This window comes from Micropterus salmoides, unplaced genomic scaffold, assembly GCF_014851395.1.
Source record: "Micropterus salmoides isolate LMB-PRFRI ecotype aquatic unplaced genomic scaffold, ASM1485139v1 Ms_hic_scaffold_10, whole genome shotgun sequence".
Classification (NCBI taxonomy): Eukaryota; Metazoa; Chordata; class Actinopteri; order Centrarchiformes; family Centrarchidae; genus Micropterus; species Micropterus salmoides.
Genome location: NW_024040041.1, coordinates 35,348,715 through 35,367,414, shown reverse-complemented (window position 1 = coordinate 35,367,414; position 18,700 = coordinate 35,348,715). Strand labels below are relative to the sequence as shown.

At 44.7% G+C, this 18,700-nt stretch overlaps 2 protein-coding genes across 2 annotated transcripts in view; both read left to right on the top strand.

Moving 5' to 3' along the window:
* Positions 1–1,262: 1,262 nt before the first annotated feature.
* Positions 1,263–18,700, top strand: part of LOC119896609 — a 34,226-nt gene continuing 16,788 nt past the window's right edge. Inside the window, exon 1 of the mRNA XM_038710103.1 lies at positions 1,263–1,320. The gene's annotated coding sequence lies outside the window, so the exon portion shown is untranslated. The remainder of the gene's footprint in view (positions 1,321–18,700) is intronic.
* Positions 12,778–17,745, top strand: LOC119896608. Its single transcript, XM_038710101.1, has 3 exons — positions 12,778–14,062; positions 14,970–15,139; positions 15,513–17,745. Exons 1-3 carry the CDS (start codon positions 13,085–13,087, stop codon positions 16,666–16,668), a joined length of 2,304 nt encoding a protein of 767 aa, XP_038566029.1. The 5' UTR covers positions 12,778–13,084; the 3' UTR covers positions 16,669–17,745.

The window sequence follows — 18,700 nt, the reverse complement described above, 5'->3', positions numbered from 1 at the left end:
CCGTGACGGGAGCGACCCGCCAAGTTCCGAGCTGGACTTGGTTACATGGTAAAAATGTATTGAGTCGCATTATATAACTGTTTATACACTAATATGTGCATTTCCCCTTTGCCGTGGTGTCTGACATCACAGATTGTAGATCTGTAGCAAGCAGTATGCTGTAAGGAATACGGTGAAATATAAAAACTATTTATTCCACAGATCAACAGAATGAATTTAGTCTTTTTCGTTGGTATTTGTGTCACATAGCTACATAAGCAGTGATGATTGCTGGGTAATATGCAAATAAATGCCCAATCTTCTATTTGATCATGTGACAAGACTCCAGAAATCATGTGAAATGCAAAATCTGACCAGCAGACTAGCAGATCACACGTGCAAGCTGGAAGTCATGCTTCACTCATAAAAGTAGTTTCAAGGAGAGACAGGAGAGAGAAGAACAGGAGGAGAGGGCCGCACAGCTCCCAGATAAGATTGTTCTGGACTACTGAAGACATTATCAAAGATTTCACCTTTCAAATAGCTGAGTCACTTTACAAGTGCTTTTTCAGCTTGGATTTGGTGCGGCGGCCGTTCTGCTGTTTTAGGGCTGATATCATTACGTGGTCAGCTCGCCGCTGAGTAGGCCGACCTGTTTAATTGTGTGGATGTGCGCTGCAGCTGGCCTGTTTTCAGAACATGGGGTTGTTTTATGAGTTGGCCACTGTTCTTTCTTATTCACCAAAATGTCTGCCTCTCTGTTGAAGGGGAATGTGGTTGTCGTGATTCAGGAAGTTAATGCACTGAAATTGCCTTAAAAAGTCTGCCTCATTTCTGCTCTGTGGACTCCTCCTGCACTCAGCTGTTTGTAGTGACGTTTCAGGATTGTGACACAGTGACAGCACCATGCTCCTTATAACTTTCTCTTTGACTTCTGTACTGCAAAAGTCTAGGTGACACAGTCCTACTTTACTTTAGACTGCTGCGTCCAGCAACACGGCTGCAGCAGCAGCGTGTGTGTTGGAGAGAGAGTGATCACACATACATGATATTACTAAACTATTTTAGTAAAATATTGTCATTTTATCAGCAGAAACCAACACTTTTACTTTCTGTTAAACTTCTGCACTGTTTCTGCATCACAAACATTAAACACGGAGTTTCCCTCCTTGGTGTTATCGGTACTTTTCCTTTTATAAGAGCTGACTGTGAACCAGCCAATAGAAACACAGGGGTGATCATCAGCACTATTGTGTCCTCCTCCTCAAATATGAAAAACAGAGCTGAGGATCAGACGTTAGTATTTGCTCTCAGAAACTCACCTGTGAAGCTCCAAAGCAGGTAAGATCAGACACTCATCATGTCCTGAGATCCTGTCTTCTTCTGCCTTTCTGTCCTCAGCATGTTACACTGAAAGGTTCTGGGTTGATGAACTCTTGTTTCTGGAGCTTTCTGCCACGTCTCCTGGTCTTCCTCAGTGTTTGCTCAGTTGACATGTTGTGATGCAGCGGACCTGCAGACACCACGACATTAACATTAACATGTAGGATCCTGTTTTGACTGTAAATGCTCCGTATGGTTCCTTTCTAGTCTTCTGTCCACTCAAAGTGCTGTTGCACTGCATTCTCTTATGTTCACACACTGAGTGCTCAGACAGAACTAACATTCATATACTGATGGATCAGACATCAGGGGCAATTCGGGGTTCAGTGTCTTGCCCAAGGACCCTCAGACATGGAGCCTGGAGGAGCCGGGGATTGGACCACCGATCTTCTAATATGTAGCCAAGCCGCTCTCCCGCTGAGCCACAGCTGTAGCCGTACTCTGTTAGGTTTACAACAACATCAGGCACCGTATCAGTAACATTGTTCAAATAAAGTGACTTTACGTAACGAATAATAGTTTCCACTTGCTTATGTAGCCTGACTGGATGCACTGTAGTTGTTTCTTATTATTGTGTTTTGTGAGGTGACCTTGAGAGTTCTGAAAGGTGCCTATAAATAAAATGTATTACAATAATAATTATTAGATCAGCTCTGTAGCAGTTTCCCTGATGACATCCTGGGGATTACCAGCGAGCATTTTGGACACTGTAGTTTCACTTTCTCTTTCTAAGAGCTGACTCAGCCAATAGAAACACAGGATCTTTTCCACTGAAGAGTCTTTAGTGCAGTCCTGTCCGGGCAGGGCGCCTGATTACAGGACAAATTCCAACTCTTTGCCTCTGGTCCACCAATATGCTGGAAAGCTTGTCCACAGTGTGTCTCACCCTGTCTAAGTCTTCCCCTCTCTAGGGGACCGAGGACCAATCCAATCTGGATTAGACCGCTTTTCCACCAGATTAGCAAAGACTAAATCAGTGTGAGGTGTGGCCCTGTGCTCATGTGTGGCAGTGTGGAATTACCCACTGAGCTCAGGAGGGAAGATAAGACCACTTGAAGTCCTGCTCTTTTGTAGCTTGAGCTGTTCACTCAAAATATTGTTTTATAAGAACAGTCCAGGTTACACTAAAACAGAAAGCTTCTAGCTAAAGAACTGCAGAGCCTCTGTAATGCCAAAACCTGCAATTTATATATAAGCTCAAAAAATAAGGGAAGACTTAATCACTGGAGAGGCAACAGAAAGACAACGTCCACAAAGGGGAATGGTTTTTCTCTCCTGATCCTTCCTGTTCGCCAGTTTTGTGTTTTGCTAGAGTCCTTGTCACTACTGGTACCACATATAAGCAGTTACACTCAAGGACTGTCAGAGCTGAGAGTAAAAGAAGAGTGAAATACCATTTCTACTGTCAGTCCTAAAGCATACTCTCACAAAACATCATGATTACGTGATATTTTAGCAGCAAGAATAATCATAAGATGAGTACCTGAGGAGTGAAACACATTTAAACACATTTCCCTCCTGACTGTATGAACTAGAAATACTTCTTTATATGGCAACTTTGTGAAACATTCTCATCTTTGTGGTACATTCAAACATAAAGATGCTTTTATTTCACATATATAATCCAGTCCACTAAAACCTAACCTACAACAACGAAGATAAATCAACTCAGAAACAAGGTTCAGAGTTCCAGTGAAGAGTGCATTTTACAACCCAACCCTATAATCTTGTTTCAGGTCGGAGGTCGGAGGTCGGCTTTTGCTTTCAGTTTCTGATCTGATTTCAGATCAGAGAGAGAAGCAAGCTTCAGAAGAGATGAAAAAGTTTGTCGATGACATGTGGTGAGTCGCTGAAATAAAAAGCTTCCTGACGTTTTAAAGATCAAAACCAATGTTGCTGAGGGTTTCCAGGTTTTAGTAACGAAGTACGTCGTTACTGTACTTAAGTAGTTTTTAAGTAGGTATCTGTACTTTGCTGCAACTTTTTACTTTCACTTTGCTACATTTCAAAACCTCCGTTACATTGGTATTAGTCGCCTGTGCAGCGCGCCTGAGAGGAGCAACACTGAAAAACTAATGTTAAACTGGTAACATGCTGCAGGTCTTGGCCAATCAGAAGACAGTGGGCTTTGTGGGGGGGGGGCTTAAAGAGACAGGAGCAAAATAAAATATATTTTTTAACTTTGAATCATGCAAAGCTGCCATACAGGAGTCACAGAACTACAATCTAGGACTGGAAAAGAAGTTTAATTGGTCTCCTTTAACATAAAGTAAAAACCAAAGTACCAAATGGGGTTCTGTGTCTGTCAGACGGTCTGAAGGGGATACTACCACATCAGCAGACTAATAACGCAGACTAATCCTGCTTGTCCACTCAGTTTTCCTTATTGTGATTCACTGTAACTCACAGTGCTGTATTCAAAGCTGTCTTGAGTGAATTTAAAAAGATAGACTGAATTTTGTAAGATCAATAGATTTTGATGTGTAGTACTTTTACTTTTGATTACTTAAGTATTTTTAAAACCAGGAACTTTTTCACTTTTACTTGAGTAGGTTTATACTGGATGACATTTTTTATGTGGCATCTGTACTTTTACTTTTTTAGTATGAAGATCTTCCACCAGTGCCAGGCGGTCACCATGTTTAAAGGAAGACATTTTAAAACCCTTTTCATGTCAGACAAAGTAAGAAGAAAACTAGTGGATATCACAGCAGCTGCTAAAAGTGTAGCAGGAAGTCAAAAGGTCTGGGCCCAAATGCAGAGATGGTAGAGTTTTAAAAAAAAAACTAACTCAACTCTGTTCAAATCTTGACTTGTCTGTTACGAGCTGGCCAGCTATCTGCTGTAGTGACAGCGTCTGACTGAAACCCCACTGAAAGGAGTGAACAGCACCATCAGCTTTGACTTCTGTTCATATTCTGACACAGAGGCTCGAGATGTGCTGGACAGGAAGAAGCTCTGTGTGAAAATAACTAGATGAAGTTCTTTGTTTACAGGAAGCTGTGGTTAGCCAGAGATCAACGCTCTCCGGGGAACTTGGACCAAAGGCAAGAACTACTAAAGTCTGCAATACTAAACTGCAGGAACCAAAGCGTCCTGCAGTGGCTGAGAGACGGTTCAGAGTCCGGAGCCTTCTCCCAACTCGTGGACATGTTTAATTTCCTGAAAGAACGCATCGACGTGGAAGAGAAGAAGAACCACAGCAACAGTGTAGACATCACCTTTGTGGCCCACGGAGCGATCGGAGACTTCATGATCCCAGCCAGCTGCCTCCTGCCTCTGCCCTCCATCACAGACGTGCTCCTGTATTCTCCCTGGAACTGCACCAGTAGTGCTGATGTGGTATATGGTGTCGCTACAGGACGCATCAGGCCGCAGCACAGAGTTTTTAAATGTGACAAAGATGACGGCTGTCTGATTCCTGATGGAGAGCATCGGCCTGTGAAACTGCCAAACTACTGGAACTCCATGAAGACAGCTGGAGATCAAATGATTCCCAACATCACTGTCAGTCCTCTCAAACCCCCAGAGGACGGTGTCTGGAAGAGATACGAGTCTCTCACAAAGAAATACGGTGAACCTGAGAGAAACCGCATCGTCATCCCGTTCATCCTCCCAGCAGAGAGGACGTCTTTACAAAGCGTCCCGTTCTCTGTCGTCTGTTTGGCCGCCTCGCTGGTGCTGCTGTCCTCCAGGTTTCAAGCCACCCTCCATCTGAGTGCCTGTCTGGGGGATCAGTCTGCTGGACAGAAGTTTGACAAAGACTATCTGCAGTCTCAGTATGCCTGCGCTGTGGACAGCACTGTGATGACACCTTCAGCAGACATGTTCACTGGAAGCTGGAGAGATGCTTTTAGATACTGGTTTGGTTAAACATCGGTCAGGTCTGAGGCCTCCTCACTGTCAAAACTGGGTTAGCAGTTAGCATCCAGCTCTAGATTCAGTTTTACAGATTTTGTTACGATCCTCAGGAAATGAGGATAAATCAGGAATTCTTATGAAACAGCATCATAACCCCCCTCCCTGACTACAAGGGAGAGAGTCTTCAGCTTCAGGTTCCTCTGGGTCCACATCAGCGAGGGCCTGAGCTGGACTCACCAACACCATCACAAAGGCAGCGAGACCACAGCTCTTCTGCCTCCGCAGGCTGAGGAGGATAAACATGGACTCCAGGATACTCTGCACCTTCTACCTTTGAGAGCGTCCCGAACGGCTGCATCACTGCCTGCTCAGGCTGCTGCTACGCACTAGTGTTGCGTCGTTCCAAGAACGTTTCGTTCATTTGATCTTGTATGTGACGCAGGAGGAACGAGTAGTCTGAGGGAGTAACTCGTTAATTTTCACGCATGCATGAATAGTCTTGAACTCTTACGTTCACTCGTTACACGGCAGCTGGATGGGCTCCGTCAGCACAGGAAACAGAACTGATTAGCAGGTTTAAGTCGCCCCCTGCTGGATGCTAGAGAGGACGCAGGTTTAAGTCGCCCCCTGCTGGCTGCTGGAGAGGACGCAGGTTTAAGTCGCCCCCTGCTGGCTGCTGGAGAGGACGCAGGTTTAAGTCGCCCCCTGCTGGCTGCTAGAGAGAACGCAGGTTTAAGTCGCCCCCTGCTGGCTGCTAGAGAGAACGCAGGTTTAAGTCGCCCCCTGCTGGCTGCTAGAGAGAACGCAGGTTTAAGTCGCCCCCTGCTGGCTGCTAGAGAGGACGCAAGTTTAAGTCGCCCCTTGCTGGCTGCTAGAGAGAACGCAGGTTTAAGTCGCCCCCTGCTGGCTGCTAGAGAGGACGCAAGTTTAAGTCGCCCCCTGCTGGCTGCTAGAGAGAACGCAGGTTTAAGTCGCCCCCTGCTGGCCGCTAAGGAGAACGCAGGTTGAAGTCGCCTCCTGCTGCTGCTGGAGAGGACGCAGGTTTAAGTCGCCCCCTGCTGGCCGCTAGAGAGGACACAGCTTTAAGTCGCCCCCTGCTGGCCGCTGGAGAGGACGCAGCTTTAAGTCGCCCCCTGCTGGCCGCTGGAGAGGACGCAAGTTTAAGTCGCCCCCTGCTGGCTGCTAGAGAGGACGCAGGTTTAAGTCGCCCCCTGCTGGCCGCTGGAGAGGACGCAAGTTTAAGTCGCCCCCTGCTGGCCGCTAAGGAGAACGCAGGTTTAAGTCGCCCCCTGCTGGCTGCTGGAGAGGACGCAAGTTTAAGTCGCCCCCTGCTGGCTGCTGGAGAGGACGCAAGTTTAAGTCGCCCCCTGCTGGCTGCTAGAGAGGACGCAGGTTTAAGTCGCCCCCTGCTGGCTGCTGGAGAGGACGCAAGTTTAAGTCGCCCCCTGCTGGCTGCTAGAGAGGACGCAGGTTTAAGTCGCCCCCTGCTGGCTGCTGGAGAGGACGCAGGTTTAAGTCGCCCCCTGCTGGCCGTTAAGGAGAACGCAGGTTTAAGTCGCCCCCTGCTGGCTGTTGGAGAGGACGCAAGTTTAAGTCGCCCCCTGCTGGCTGCTAGAGAGGACGCAAGTTTAAGTCGCCCCCTGCTGGTTGCTGGAGAGGACACAGCTTTAAGTCGCCCCCTGCTGGCTGCTGGAGAGGACGCAAGTTTAAGTCGCCCCCTGCTGGCTGCTAGAGAGGACGCAGCTTTAAGTCGCCCCCTGCTGGTTGCTGGAGAGGACACAGCTTTAAGTCGCCCCCTGCTGCTGCTGGAGAGGACACAGCTTTAAGTCGCCCCCTGCTGCTGCTGGAGAGGACACAGCTTTAAGTCGCCCCCTGCTGGCTGCTGGAGAGGACGCAAGTTTAAGTCGCCCCCTGCTGGCTGCTAGAGAGGACGCAGCTTTAAGTCGCCCCCTGCTGGCCGCTGGAGAGGACGCAAGTTTAAGTCGCCCCCTACTGGCCGCTGGAGAGGACGCAAGTTTAAGTCGCCCCCTGCTGGCCGCTAAGGAGAACGCAGGTTGAAGTCGCCTCCTGCTGCTGCTGGAGAGGACGTAAGTTTAAGTCGCCCCCTGCTGGCCGCTGGAGAGGACGCAAGTTTAAGTCGCCCCCTGCTGGCCACTAGAGAGGACGCAGGTTTAAGTCGCCCCCTGCTGGCTGCTGGAGAGGACACAGCTTTAAGTCGCCCCCTGCTGGCTGCTGGAGAGGACGCAGGTTTAAGTCGCCCCCTGCTGCTGCTGGAGAGGACGCAGGTTTAAGTCGCCCCCTGCTGGCTGCTAGAGAGGACGCAGGTTTAAGTCGCCCCCTGCTGGCTGCTAGAGAGGACGCAAGTTTAAGTCGCCCCCTGCTGGCCGCTAAGGAGAACGCAGGTTGAAGTCGCCTCCTGCTGCTGCTGGAGAGGACGTAAGTTTAAGTCGCCCCCTGCTGGCTGCTGGAGAGGACGCAAGTTTAAGTCGCCCCCTGCTGGCCACTAGAGAGGACGCAGGTTTAAGTCGCCCCCTGCTGGCTGCTGGAGAGGACACAGCTTTAAGTCGCCCCCTGCTGGCTGCTGGAGAGGACGCAGGTTTAAGTCGCCCCCTGCTGCTGCTGGAGAGGACGCAGGTTTAAGTCGCCCCCTGCTGGCTGCTAGAGAGGACGCAGGTTTAAGTCGCCCCCTGCTGGCCGCTAGAGAGGACGCAGGTTTAAGCAGTTTTATACATCTTAGGATAGATATATTTACTATAGCAGTATAACAGTATATATACTGTATATTTACGTTTATGAGCTGTTTGCTGCTGCACTACTTTGTGTCTTTGAGTCTCTATGCAGTTTAATTTTTATACATGTGTTGTTGGAGGAGCCTGAGAATAAAAGACTTTCACTGCCAATGACTGCTTCACTGTAGCTGCTGTGCATAACATGAAGAATAATCCCATCGTTCTCAAGTGAAGTATTTATTACCTTTAAAGACTTTTAACTCTTTAAGTGAGAAAATACTGATGAGTCATATCAGCCCAGGAAATATTGATGTATTGACCATTTCTTATGATTCATGTAACCCCTGGACTCAGAGGTGTTCGTGTGTCACTGTGAGTCCTTCTGTAGATGATTGAATAAACCTACAGGAAGACAAGTGGACATATATATATATATATATATATGTATATATATATATGTGTGTGTGTGTGTGTGTGTATATTATATATGTATATATATATATATGTGTGTGTGTGTGTGTGTGTGTGTGTGTGTGTGTATATATATATATATGTGTATGTATGTATGTATGTATGTATGTATGTGTGTGTGTGTGTGTGTGTGTGTGTGTGTGTGTGTGTGTGTGTGTGTGTGTGTGTGTGTGTGTGTGTGTGTGTGTGTGTGTGTGTGTGTGTGTGTGTGTGTGTGTGTGTGTGTGTGTGTGTGTGTGTATTTATATGCATATCTGGACAGACACTTAATTTTTTAAGAGAATAAGAATTGATGTGTCTATCAGAAATCTGTGCTGTACTTCTGGTGTAAAATAAGGGCGTTGTCCAGGCTGTTAGGATCGCCATAGTTTCTCTTTCACTTTGAACATCTGATCGTGACGCAGCCAATAAAATCAGAGCAGCAGTCTGCTGCAGTCTGACTTCAGCAGCAGACTGCATCAGCCTCACTTCACAGCTCGGTCCTGGTCTCAGTCGGATAAACAAGAGACTCTGAGGCTCCACAGCAGGTAGGACGTCCTCCTCACTGAGAGGCTGTCCAGCAGCACGACGGACTCATGAGCTTCATCAGTTCCCCCCTGATCCTCCTCCTTCCTGCTGCTGCACTCAGCTCTGGATGGAAACCCTTTTACTGCAGTATGAAAAACATCCAGAGGGTGATTTAAACAACATGCAGCTGTTTTAATGTTTGACAGGTCAATGAGATTCTATCATTTATAATATCAAAAACATTGACACAGTAACCTTAAATTCCTGTGCAAATAATCTATTAATGCATATAAACTATGTTTATAAACACCATCTATTATTTTCTGTTTCTACTTATCCTACCTACGGTCACATGCATCATTAAAGTACAATCTGTAGTTCTATTCTACATTGTTGTGATCCAAGACTACAAAACGTAGCACTAGCAACAATCCCAGGGCCCGAGCATGAAACATGCGAGGTCCTTATTAGAACTGAAGGAATAATTTTTTTCTGCAAAGTAAACTCAGTTTTGGGGGCCTAAACGTGCTCAAAAACTTTGCCCATAATTCAGGAGTGGTGAAAAATCTTGTGTTTTATTGGTCTCACACATGGGTGTGGCAAAATGGCTCACTAGCGCCCCCCACAGAGCAGCTCCAAGACAAAGTTTCACCTACGTGTGTGAAATTTCTGTGGTACGTGTATCATGTCCAGACGCACCAAAAAGCCTCTTGGAGCGATACCCGACACCGAACAGGAAGTCGGCCATTTTGGATTTAATGGTCATTTTTGGATGATTTACACACTCCATACTGTAACGAACTCCTCCAAGGGATTTAGTCCAATCATCTTCAAATTTTCACTGTGCACTCTAAACCCATTGACGAGCGTGGCCATGGAGCAGCGTCCAGAATCGATGATTCGCTATGAAAGAGGAAGTTGTTGTAACTTCAGTGTGCATGCTCACATCTGCACCAAACTTTACGTGCTTGATAACTGTCCCGCCTCAAACACATCTACACGCAGGGCTTGACATTAACTTTTTTGTTTTCCAAAGTTACTAGCCACGCAGCATTTTCACTAGCCACATTTTTGTTGTTGGGAAATTACGTTTTATGTGATTAAAGTTGGCTATGGCATGCTAATATTACTAATATTATCATTAGCTCTGATAGGTTTGTGTGTGAAGCTCCTTTTTTGAAAACATGTAGTCTATGCTTGTGAAGCATGGCATACAACATCTTGGCTGGATCACTGCATAAGTACAGCAGATGCTCATGATTGTCTAGAGAACATTGAGATTTTGTATAGTCACAACAGGTCACATACCTGTCTCCATGACATTAAATGTTGAAAGTGCACCTGAGTTGACCAGTTATGAAAACCACGAGCAAAATAGGAAATTAGACTGGACACAGAAGATGGCTTATGGCAGAATAACTTGCAGACTGATAAGAGTCTACGGAATATGGACATACCAACTGGTGCTATTCTGTGTGACAATATTAACTGTAAGAACCAAAATCATAAAATTGACCTGTGTATAATGAACGATAAAATTGTGAATTGCTTAAATGATGGCAGTAAATTATTCTGTAAAAACAGTTCTAAACAACATAATCTCAGACCAGGCTGGAATGAACATGGATCTGAACTCCATACAGCGGCCAGAAAAGCTTTTAAAAACTGGGTCTTATCAGGAAAGGCTAGGCATGGCCCAGAGTGTGAACATAAAAAATATGCAAATGCCAGATTTAAATACGCTGTATGTTTTATTAAAAGAAAAGAGCTGACATGAGGGCAAACTCAACGGCCAAAAAGCTTCAGCAAAATAATGTTTATGAATTCTGGAAAGAAGTTAAGGTTATTACTAACAGGAAGGTGCCTTTGCCTTCTAGTATTGATGGGGTGAAGATATTGCTGAATTATGGAGAAAACATCAGAGATCTTTTTAATTGTGTTACGAGTGTGGAATTTAATGTCGGTGATGCTCCTAACAATGATGGTGTGGTTATTAGACCTGATGAATTGTGCTATGCCACTGATAATTTGGCAGTGAACAAAGCTTGTGGCCTTGATCAAATAACTGCAGAACATCTGTGCTGCTATGCTGCGGCAGTTTACCTGATTCTATGTTGTCTGTTTTATAGGGGCCAGTGGTTAAAGACAAAACTGGTAAAATATCCAGCATAGATAATTATAGACCAATTGCCCTGGCTAGCATACTTTCCAAAGTATTAAAACGGATTCTTTGAGATGGGCTTCAAGAATACATAATAACCACCGATAATCAATTTGGTTTTAAAAGCGGGCACAGTACATTTGTGTATCTATGCACCGAAGGAGGTCGTAAATACCTACAAAAGGCATAACACTACAATATTTATGTGTTTTCTTGATGCGTCCAAAGCATTTGACCAAATTAATCATGGTATATTGTTTGATAAACTACAAGAGCAAGAGGTCCCTCCATACTTGATAAGGATTTTACTTATTTGGTACATGCATCAAACTGTGCAAGTTAAATGGGGAAAGAGTATTTCTGCAGCCTTTCTAGTGACTAATGGGGTCAGACAAGGTGTTCTATTTAATTAATATATGGATGATCTTTCTAACAAGTTAAACACAGGTTCATGAATAACACACAGAATATAAGAATAAAATACTATTTGTTAAACACTTTAGTAATCAAACCTTACATTTAAAGAATAACAGTAGTGGGCAACACCTTTACCCAGCGAGACCACATTCTCATGGCCACACTACACACTAGTACAGCATGGTGAGTTTTTAGATAAACTACAGCAAAGCAACAAAGTGAACAAACATCTAAATTTAAGAAACAACAAGGAATTAGTCAACACAAGCCCTGTCTACATGTCAGTATTCAGTTATAGTCAGAGCACCAAGTGCTACGTAGCGTTGATCAAACGCAGTTATCACCTCAGATTGTTTGCTGAATCTCAAGGAACGCTACATCTACTGAGTGAAATAACTTATTGATGACTATAAACGTCCTTCAATATGTACTTTGAATCAATCATCCCCAACGATGAACCCTACAAAGAATATATTATCTTGTTTTTAAACAATAACGTTACACTCGGAGGTGCATGGCTCTCCTCGGCGGTCAAGCAGAACTCTGCAGCCGCTCCCCCCTCGGCTCTCTGCCTTTGTGTCCCTCCAGTCCAGCCACTTATATTAGTATCTGACTGAACAGTGACTCTGCTACAGTACGAAGCCAAATCTAACATTGCCTGTTTGTACTGTTTACCGTTAACATAACTTCAGCTAACAGAGCTCAGCCAGAGATGTTTGGCAAAAACATTTTACAAAAGCATTTGACAACCTTTCGTCACGTAACTACAACTCTGGATTGGACAACGGTGCGCCAAGAGCTGCAAAACAACTGCAGGAGGTTTCTTTTCCTTTTAAATACTAATGTTTCTGCACTGGCCTGATTGGGCTAGTTCAAATGTCCCGATGTTACGTTTTACTGACCCCGGGCCACCGTTATTGTGGTGCCCTGGTTTCAGAGTGAAGTGCCTGCCTGTTGGCAGGAAAGAGGTCGATACATTCTCACTCCCAGCTCCTCACATATGGACGCCTGCTCAAGACTTTCAACGCCCTGGGTAACCTGAGCTTCATGTTTGGACATGTCAGGTTCCGCTGTCACGTTAGCAACAATAAATATGAAACGTTCAAAATGAAGCTGCTAGTTAACCTGAAACAGAGCGTTGTTAACATTCTCAGATCTTCACAATGTGCTCAGGTTCAGGCAGCAAAACCTCTTGGTTAGGTTCAGAGAAACATCACGCTTTGGTGCAAAATAACAACGTTACTTACGTCAGTGAGGACATGTTTTTATTACAGATCTGCATGGTTTACGTGAGTCAGATTTTCAGGTCGGAAAATCCCTGATATGATGATATTTTGGCTCCTACACTTTGGTCAACCTGGTTGTTTTTATACTTACTTTATAAATAAAGTTGGATTGAAAGATCCTCTTCAGGATTTTCTATCATGCTTCACGGTCTTCATCAGCAGAAAGTTTGCTCACTTGTCACGGAGATGTATAAGCTGCACCAAATAACTCCTCTGACTTTCTTCTTTCAGACCTGATTCAGTTTTCTGCTCTCAGCTCAGAGGATCCAGAGGACACAGTGACCTCCATCATGGCCACCACTGACCTGCTGCAGGACCTGATGTTAGACGATCCAGAGGACACAGAGACCTCCATCATGGCCACCACTGACCTGCTGCAGGACCTGATGTTAGACGATCCAGAGGACACAGAGACCTCCATCATGGCCTCTGCTGACCTGCTGCAGGACCTGATGTTAGAGGATCCAGAGGACACAGAGACCTCCATCATGGCCTCTGCTGACCTGCTGCAGGACCTGATGTTAGACGATCCAGAGGACACAGAGACCTCCATCATGGCCACCACTGACCTGCTGCTGGAGCTGATGTTCTCCTGGATCCAGCAGAGGGAGCTCTGTGCAGAGCAGCTGAAGAAACTGGCCCAGGAGCTGGAGTCTCTCAGGGAGAAATGCAACGTCAGTGAATGTGTTGGCAGCTCACTGTCGGTGGTTGGAGCTGCATGTGCGATCGGGGCCATTTTGTTCCCCGGCATAGCAGCCTCTCAACTTATAAGTCAGTTGGGTTCAGCGTCCTCAGGTGTGGGTGTCCCCATATCTATGTTGACTAAACTCACTGAGCACCTCTTATCCAGTAGCACCATGAAAGAGGCGCAGAAGATAGAAGAGCAGAGCAACAAAGTTTCAGATAAAATCCAGACACTGTTCCAGCAGCTGAAAGCGGAGGTGAAGAGCAGGAGTCCCTCTGCAGACCCAGATGAACTGGACCGAAACACCATGACAGAGATTCTGAGAGCCACGGGCCGACGCTGTGGGCTGAAGGGGGAGATCAATGTGCCACAGTTTTATTTTGATGCAGGACCAGGATCCATGGGGGTCATCCAGAGCCCCCTGAAACGATATGCAGCGATAGTTGGAATTGCCAGTATTTTAACATTTTTCTCATTTCAAGTTAGCGGGAAAAGATGTAAATCTTTGTTTGCTAAAGGAGCCAAACATCTCATCAAACAAATGTCTACAATTGGATTCAGAACTGCTGTTAAAGGAGCCGTGGTAAGATTCAGTAACTCCACACATGTAGTGTTTGATGATTCCACAGTAAATCACACTAAATGATCTGTAACTCAAACCTGCCGGCAGTGCAGATTTCAAAGCCGTCACCTGGTGACCTGCCGTTCAGTTGTTTCTCCTGGGAAACTTATTTGCACGCACTCAAACTTTATTATTATCAATCCTCACTTGCAGATCCAAAATGTGATGTTTGTCTGCTTAGTGTCAGACTACATACAATTTCAACTCCAACCCCCTCCCTGATCCAGGGGTGCGTCTGCAGCTGTTCTCTGCACAGACAGATGGGTTAGCTAACTTCATGTTAGCTGTTGTCAAAATGTCAGGGCGGCGTTTCACCTAAACAAATTAAAATACTAGTGCTAGGCAAATATAATAATGAATTCTTAAGTAGTGTATTGCACTCTTTTGATTTAAATGTACTGCTATATACACAAAAGTGCAATAAGGTGTTTTTCCCCGCAGTATTCCCTTTACACAGTAGCAATAAAATATTCTTAAACATTAATGTAATCAAATATTAAACCAAAGCTGTTTGCCACTGCCAGGGAATTACCTTTTATCTAGCTTGAGTCCAGAGCCACGATCAGAACATCAGAACAGGCTCCTTCTGAGCAGCAGGTGAACAGATAGAAATCTGTTTTCAGGGAGCAGCAGAAACAGTCTCTGTTCAGCAGCTAGTGTCCCTGTTACAGTGAGGTGAAGTGGTCGCCTCGCACACGCCCTGCCACCACTGCAAAAAACTCCTGTTTTTAACCTAAATGTTGGCAGGTGTGACGACTACACACAGTTTTGTTCTTTACCGATTAATTGTTTTTATGACTGACAGTTTTGATAAATGTACATTTTGTCCTTGATGCTGATGTATTGATCTGTTCCTGTTCATCATCAGGTTGTGGGAGGAGCTGTAGGACTGGGGTTTGCACTTTCTGAGGTGATTGACAACTGGACAGACCTGATCAAGAATAATCATGTGACTGAAGCGAGCCAATCACTGAGAGATACAGCTGACGAACTTCTGAAGATCAGCCAGACACTGAGGGAACAGTTTGACAACATCAAGTAAGTTTTCTGTCTTCTGCATGTGTTAAAGGGATTCTTGAACTCAGATACTCTCCTGCTACAGGTCTGAAAGCTGTTTGTTTTTATAGTGGACACATTATCAGATCAAAGTAGCCCTGATATTTATCCTACAACGTGGATAATCTATGGCTTCACATTCTGCTGCTTAACCTTTGCTAGAAGCAGGAACATCCTGATCCTGCAGATGAACTAGTTATCCACTTATCAGCCGCCAAGTTTCAGCAATGTCCTGCGAACCCAGCTGGCTAACACCATGCTAGGTTTACATTTCCGATGTGTATGTAGGTCACCACTGATGTTGTGGTTTCTTAAATCCTGCTGACTGATCGAGCATCATCTGTTTTCTTCACAGGAAGATGTTTGAGCAGATGGCTACGGGTCAGCGAGAACATGAGGAAAACAGGAAACAGAAGACTGAAACAGATCAAAGACACGAGGACGAGCAGAGAAGTGGTCAAACTGAGCAGAGCAGAGACGAGCAAGAGGGAGGAAGTCAGGAAAATGAGCTGACAGGAAGTGGGCAGCAGGGAGGGAGCGATCAGGAGGATGAGGATGAAAGGGTTAATGAAGGCGATGAAACAGTGGAGGAGGAAGAGAGTGAAACAGATGAAGAAAGCGATCAGGAGGTTTTTAATACAGATGATGAGACAGTGAAGATTAAATGGAATCCTAACGATGATGAAACAATGATCAAGCGTAGAAAGAACTTTATGAAGAACCCAGGACCTCCTGGAACTTTAAGGTTGGCGTTACTTAATGTTCGATCGTTGAACGCGAAATCAATGAACAAACTACAGATGATCTTAGACATCATATTAGGGTTGACACTGGACGTCTTTCTCATAACAGAGACGTGGTTAACACAAAGCAACGCAGCCACAGTCCTTTCTGACATTTTACACATTGCAGGCCTAAATGCTCATACTTTTGAAAGGGATGGGAGAGGGGGAGGGGTGGCTAATATGTTCCTACAGAATTTGCATGGTAAACAAATTATTATTATCGAAGCACCCATAACCTTTGAATATGTTGCCACAGAACTGAAACGTAAAGAGTGGACCGAGCCGCTCCTGATGATCAATGTGTATCGCCCACCGACAAACGATAAATTCAGTGTCTTTCTGAAAGAGTTTCAAAAGCTCTTGGATGAGGTTTCTAAAACATACAGCAGCATCATTGTGACTGGCGATTTCAACATCCATGTTGACGATAAAAATAGTTCCTATACTAAAAGATTTTCAAAATTTCTGAAGAAAAATAAACTTCTTCAGCATGTGAAGTGGCCAACACACCGGGACGGTCACACTCTGGATCTGGTCCTCACCAGAAACGTTGAAATCTCTGGTCTCTTTGTCTGGAATGAGGGAGTCTCAGATCATTTCACCATTAACTTTGATGCAAAGCCAAAGGAAAAGGATCAAGATGAGTCAAAAGAAAAGAATCAAGATGAGTCAAAAGAAAAGAATCAAGATGAGTCGGCAAAACGATTAAAAAAGAAGGAAGAGTAGAAAATATCTCAGGTTTAGGAAGACAGAGCAGATTCAACTCTGGCCTTAAGAATATTAAGAAAGAACATTTTAAAGTGAATCTCCTCTAAGTGAAAATAGCCTCTCTAGCTAGTGATGGATTTCCTAAAGTAACTGTGGTGGATCTACAGGCCTACTGGTTTTACTGGTAAATTAATTTACTGCAAAGATTTAATTTCACCTGATAAAACACTATTTTTTCTTGATTTTATTTTTAATATTGAAACAAACATGTTTCTAAAAGACATGTAATGAAATAAGTCAGGAAGAATAGGATCTGAAACTGAAACCAAAGGTGAAGTATTTGAGAAAGTACTCCATATATCTGTATTGTATACTTGTATATAAGTTGTGTTACACGGAGCAGGTTGAGTGTGAGGCCGAAGCGTTTGGGGCTGCGGCCTGATGAAGCTGAAGAGCTGCAGAAACACAAAGGCTTAATGTAACATGAGGACAGGATGATGATGAAGCAGGAACAAAGAGTCCCGACGTGTCCTCCAGCTTCAGAAGGTTGTAGATCCAGCTGTTGATGACATCTGGCTCACTTTTCGTCTCTCTGAAAGTCTAACGGGTCCCAGCAGCGACAGGCAGAGGCTGCAGAGAGCCGTCTGTTTTTATGGGAAGTTCAAGTCAGGAGGAAACTGTCAACATACTGAATCAGAGTTCTGGTTTCCTGGTTCACTCTGGAAACAGCTGAAGGAACATCAGAACTTCTGAACACTTTTTCTGACCTGGTACTTGGTTAATATTGTTGTTGACTAAAAAGATTTCATGGTTGCTGTTTAAATTCTGACAATGTGTTTGGATGTGTGAACGATATCAGCAGGATTCAGTAACTGGGATCATTTCTTCTCTCTGAAGGAGAAGAGCTCACTGACAGATTCTGACAGGTCTGTGACCAACGTTTGAGAGAAACAGGCCTAGAAAGTCTTAGATCTTTGAGTTCAGCTCACGATGAATGGGGGCAAAAATAAAAGTGTTGCCTTTATAATTTTGTTCAGTGTATAACGCGTGATGTCATCTGTATAACGTGTGATGTCATCTCTATAACGTGTCATTAAAACAACTCAAATAAAAGCCTGCTGTGTGTTTCTGTTAATTTAGAAAGTAAAACTGTGTACAGAGAGTATTAGTACTGTGTACAAAGAGTATTGGTCCTGTAGTCCTGTGTACAAAGAGTATTGGTCCTGTAGTCCTGTGTACAGAGAGTATTAGTACTGTGTACAGAGAGTATTAGTATTGCAGGGAGAACCTGCAGAAAGGTCGTCTGAGTAACAGCTGAGACGTCTTCCAGCGTTTCCTGTCTCTCTGCCTAACGAGCGGACGAGACTCTGTCCTCAGTGCAGAGCTCCTTCACTTCTCACGCAGAGTTTGTCGGAGCTTTAAAGCAGCTGACAGCATGAACACATGAACACATGAACGCACAGGAACGTTAGCTGCTGCTACTTTCTAATGGCTGCAACACTGACATTAGCATCAGGCTACATCTTGATGAAGCAGTACAAATACACACAGAGGGATTTTAACAGCTCACGTCTGTCCTGTGATGTCACTCTACGAGGTCACCTCTACAGCCCGCCCCTCTACCTTTCTGATTGGCTCTCAAGTTGGTAACAATTTACCCGACCTGAAGATGAACAACTTACAGAGCTGACTGCTCTATGCTAACAAACTATTTTAATTCACTTTATCACCACGGCAACACGTTTATCTATGGGATTCTAGCGTTCTTTAATCCACAGTGACCTGTGTTAAACGTTACGCTGAGAAACAGGGAAACGTTTCCCCCCCTGATCTCACCAACATGCTTGCAGCAGCAACCCAGTTTCCTGAGTGACACGTCAGGCTAACCAATCGGGCTCAGAGCTTCACGCTGAGACAGCCAATGGCAGCTGTTTCAGCACAGTGACCATGACAACTAGAACAGGTGACTTGTTTTAAAAGACAGAACAGAAATGTGTTTATTCACGGTGCATTTGTGTGCTGTTAGAATAATTAGAATCAAATGATTTCC

What these genes read in the sequence shown, in the direction of transcription:
- LOC119896608 (XM_038710101.1), top strand. Translation starts at nt 13,085, where the DNA reads ATGGCCACCACTGACCTGCTGCAGGACCTGATGTTAGACGATCCAGAG. An exon ending in CTGCTGTTAAAGGAGCCGTG is followed by an intron (nt 14,063 to 14,969) that starts GTAAGATTCAGT and finishes GTTCATCATCAG; the next exon opens with GTTGTGGGAGGAGCTGTAGG. An exon ending in GAACAGTTTGACAACATCAA is followed by an intron (nt 15,140 to 15,512) that starts GTAAGTTTTCTG and finishes TTTTCTTCACAG; the next exon opens with GAAGATGTTTGAGCAGATGG.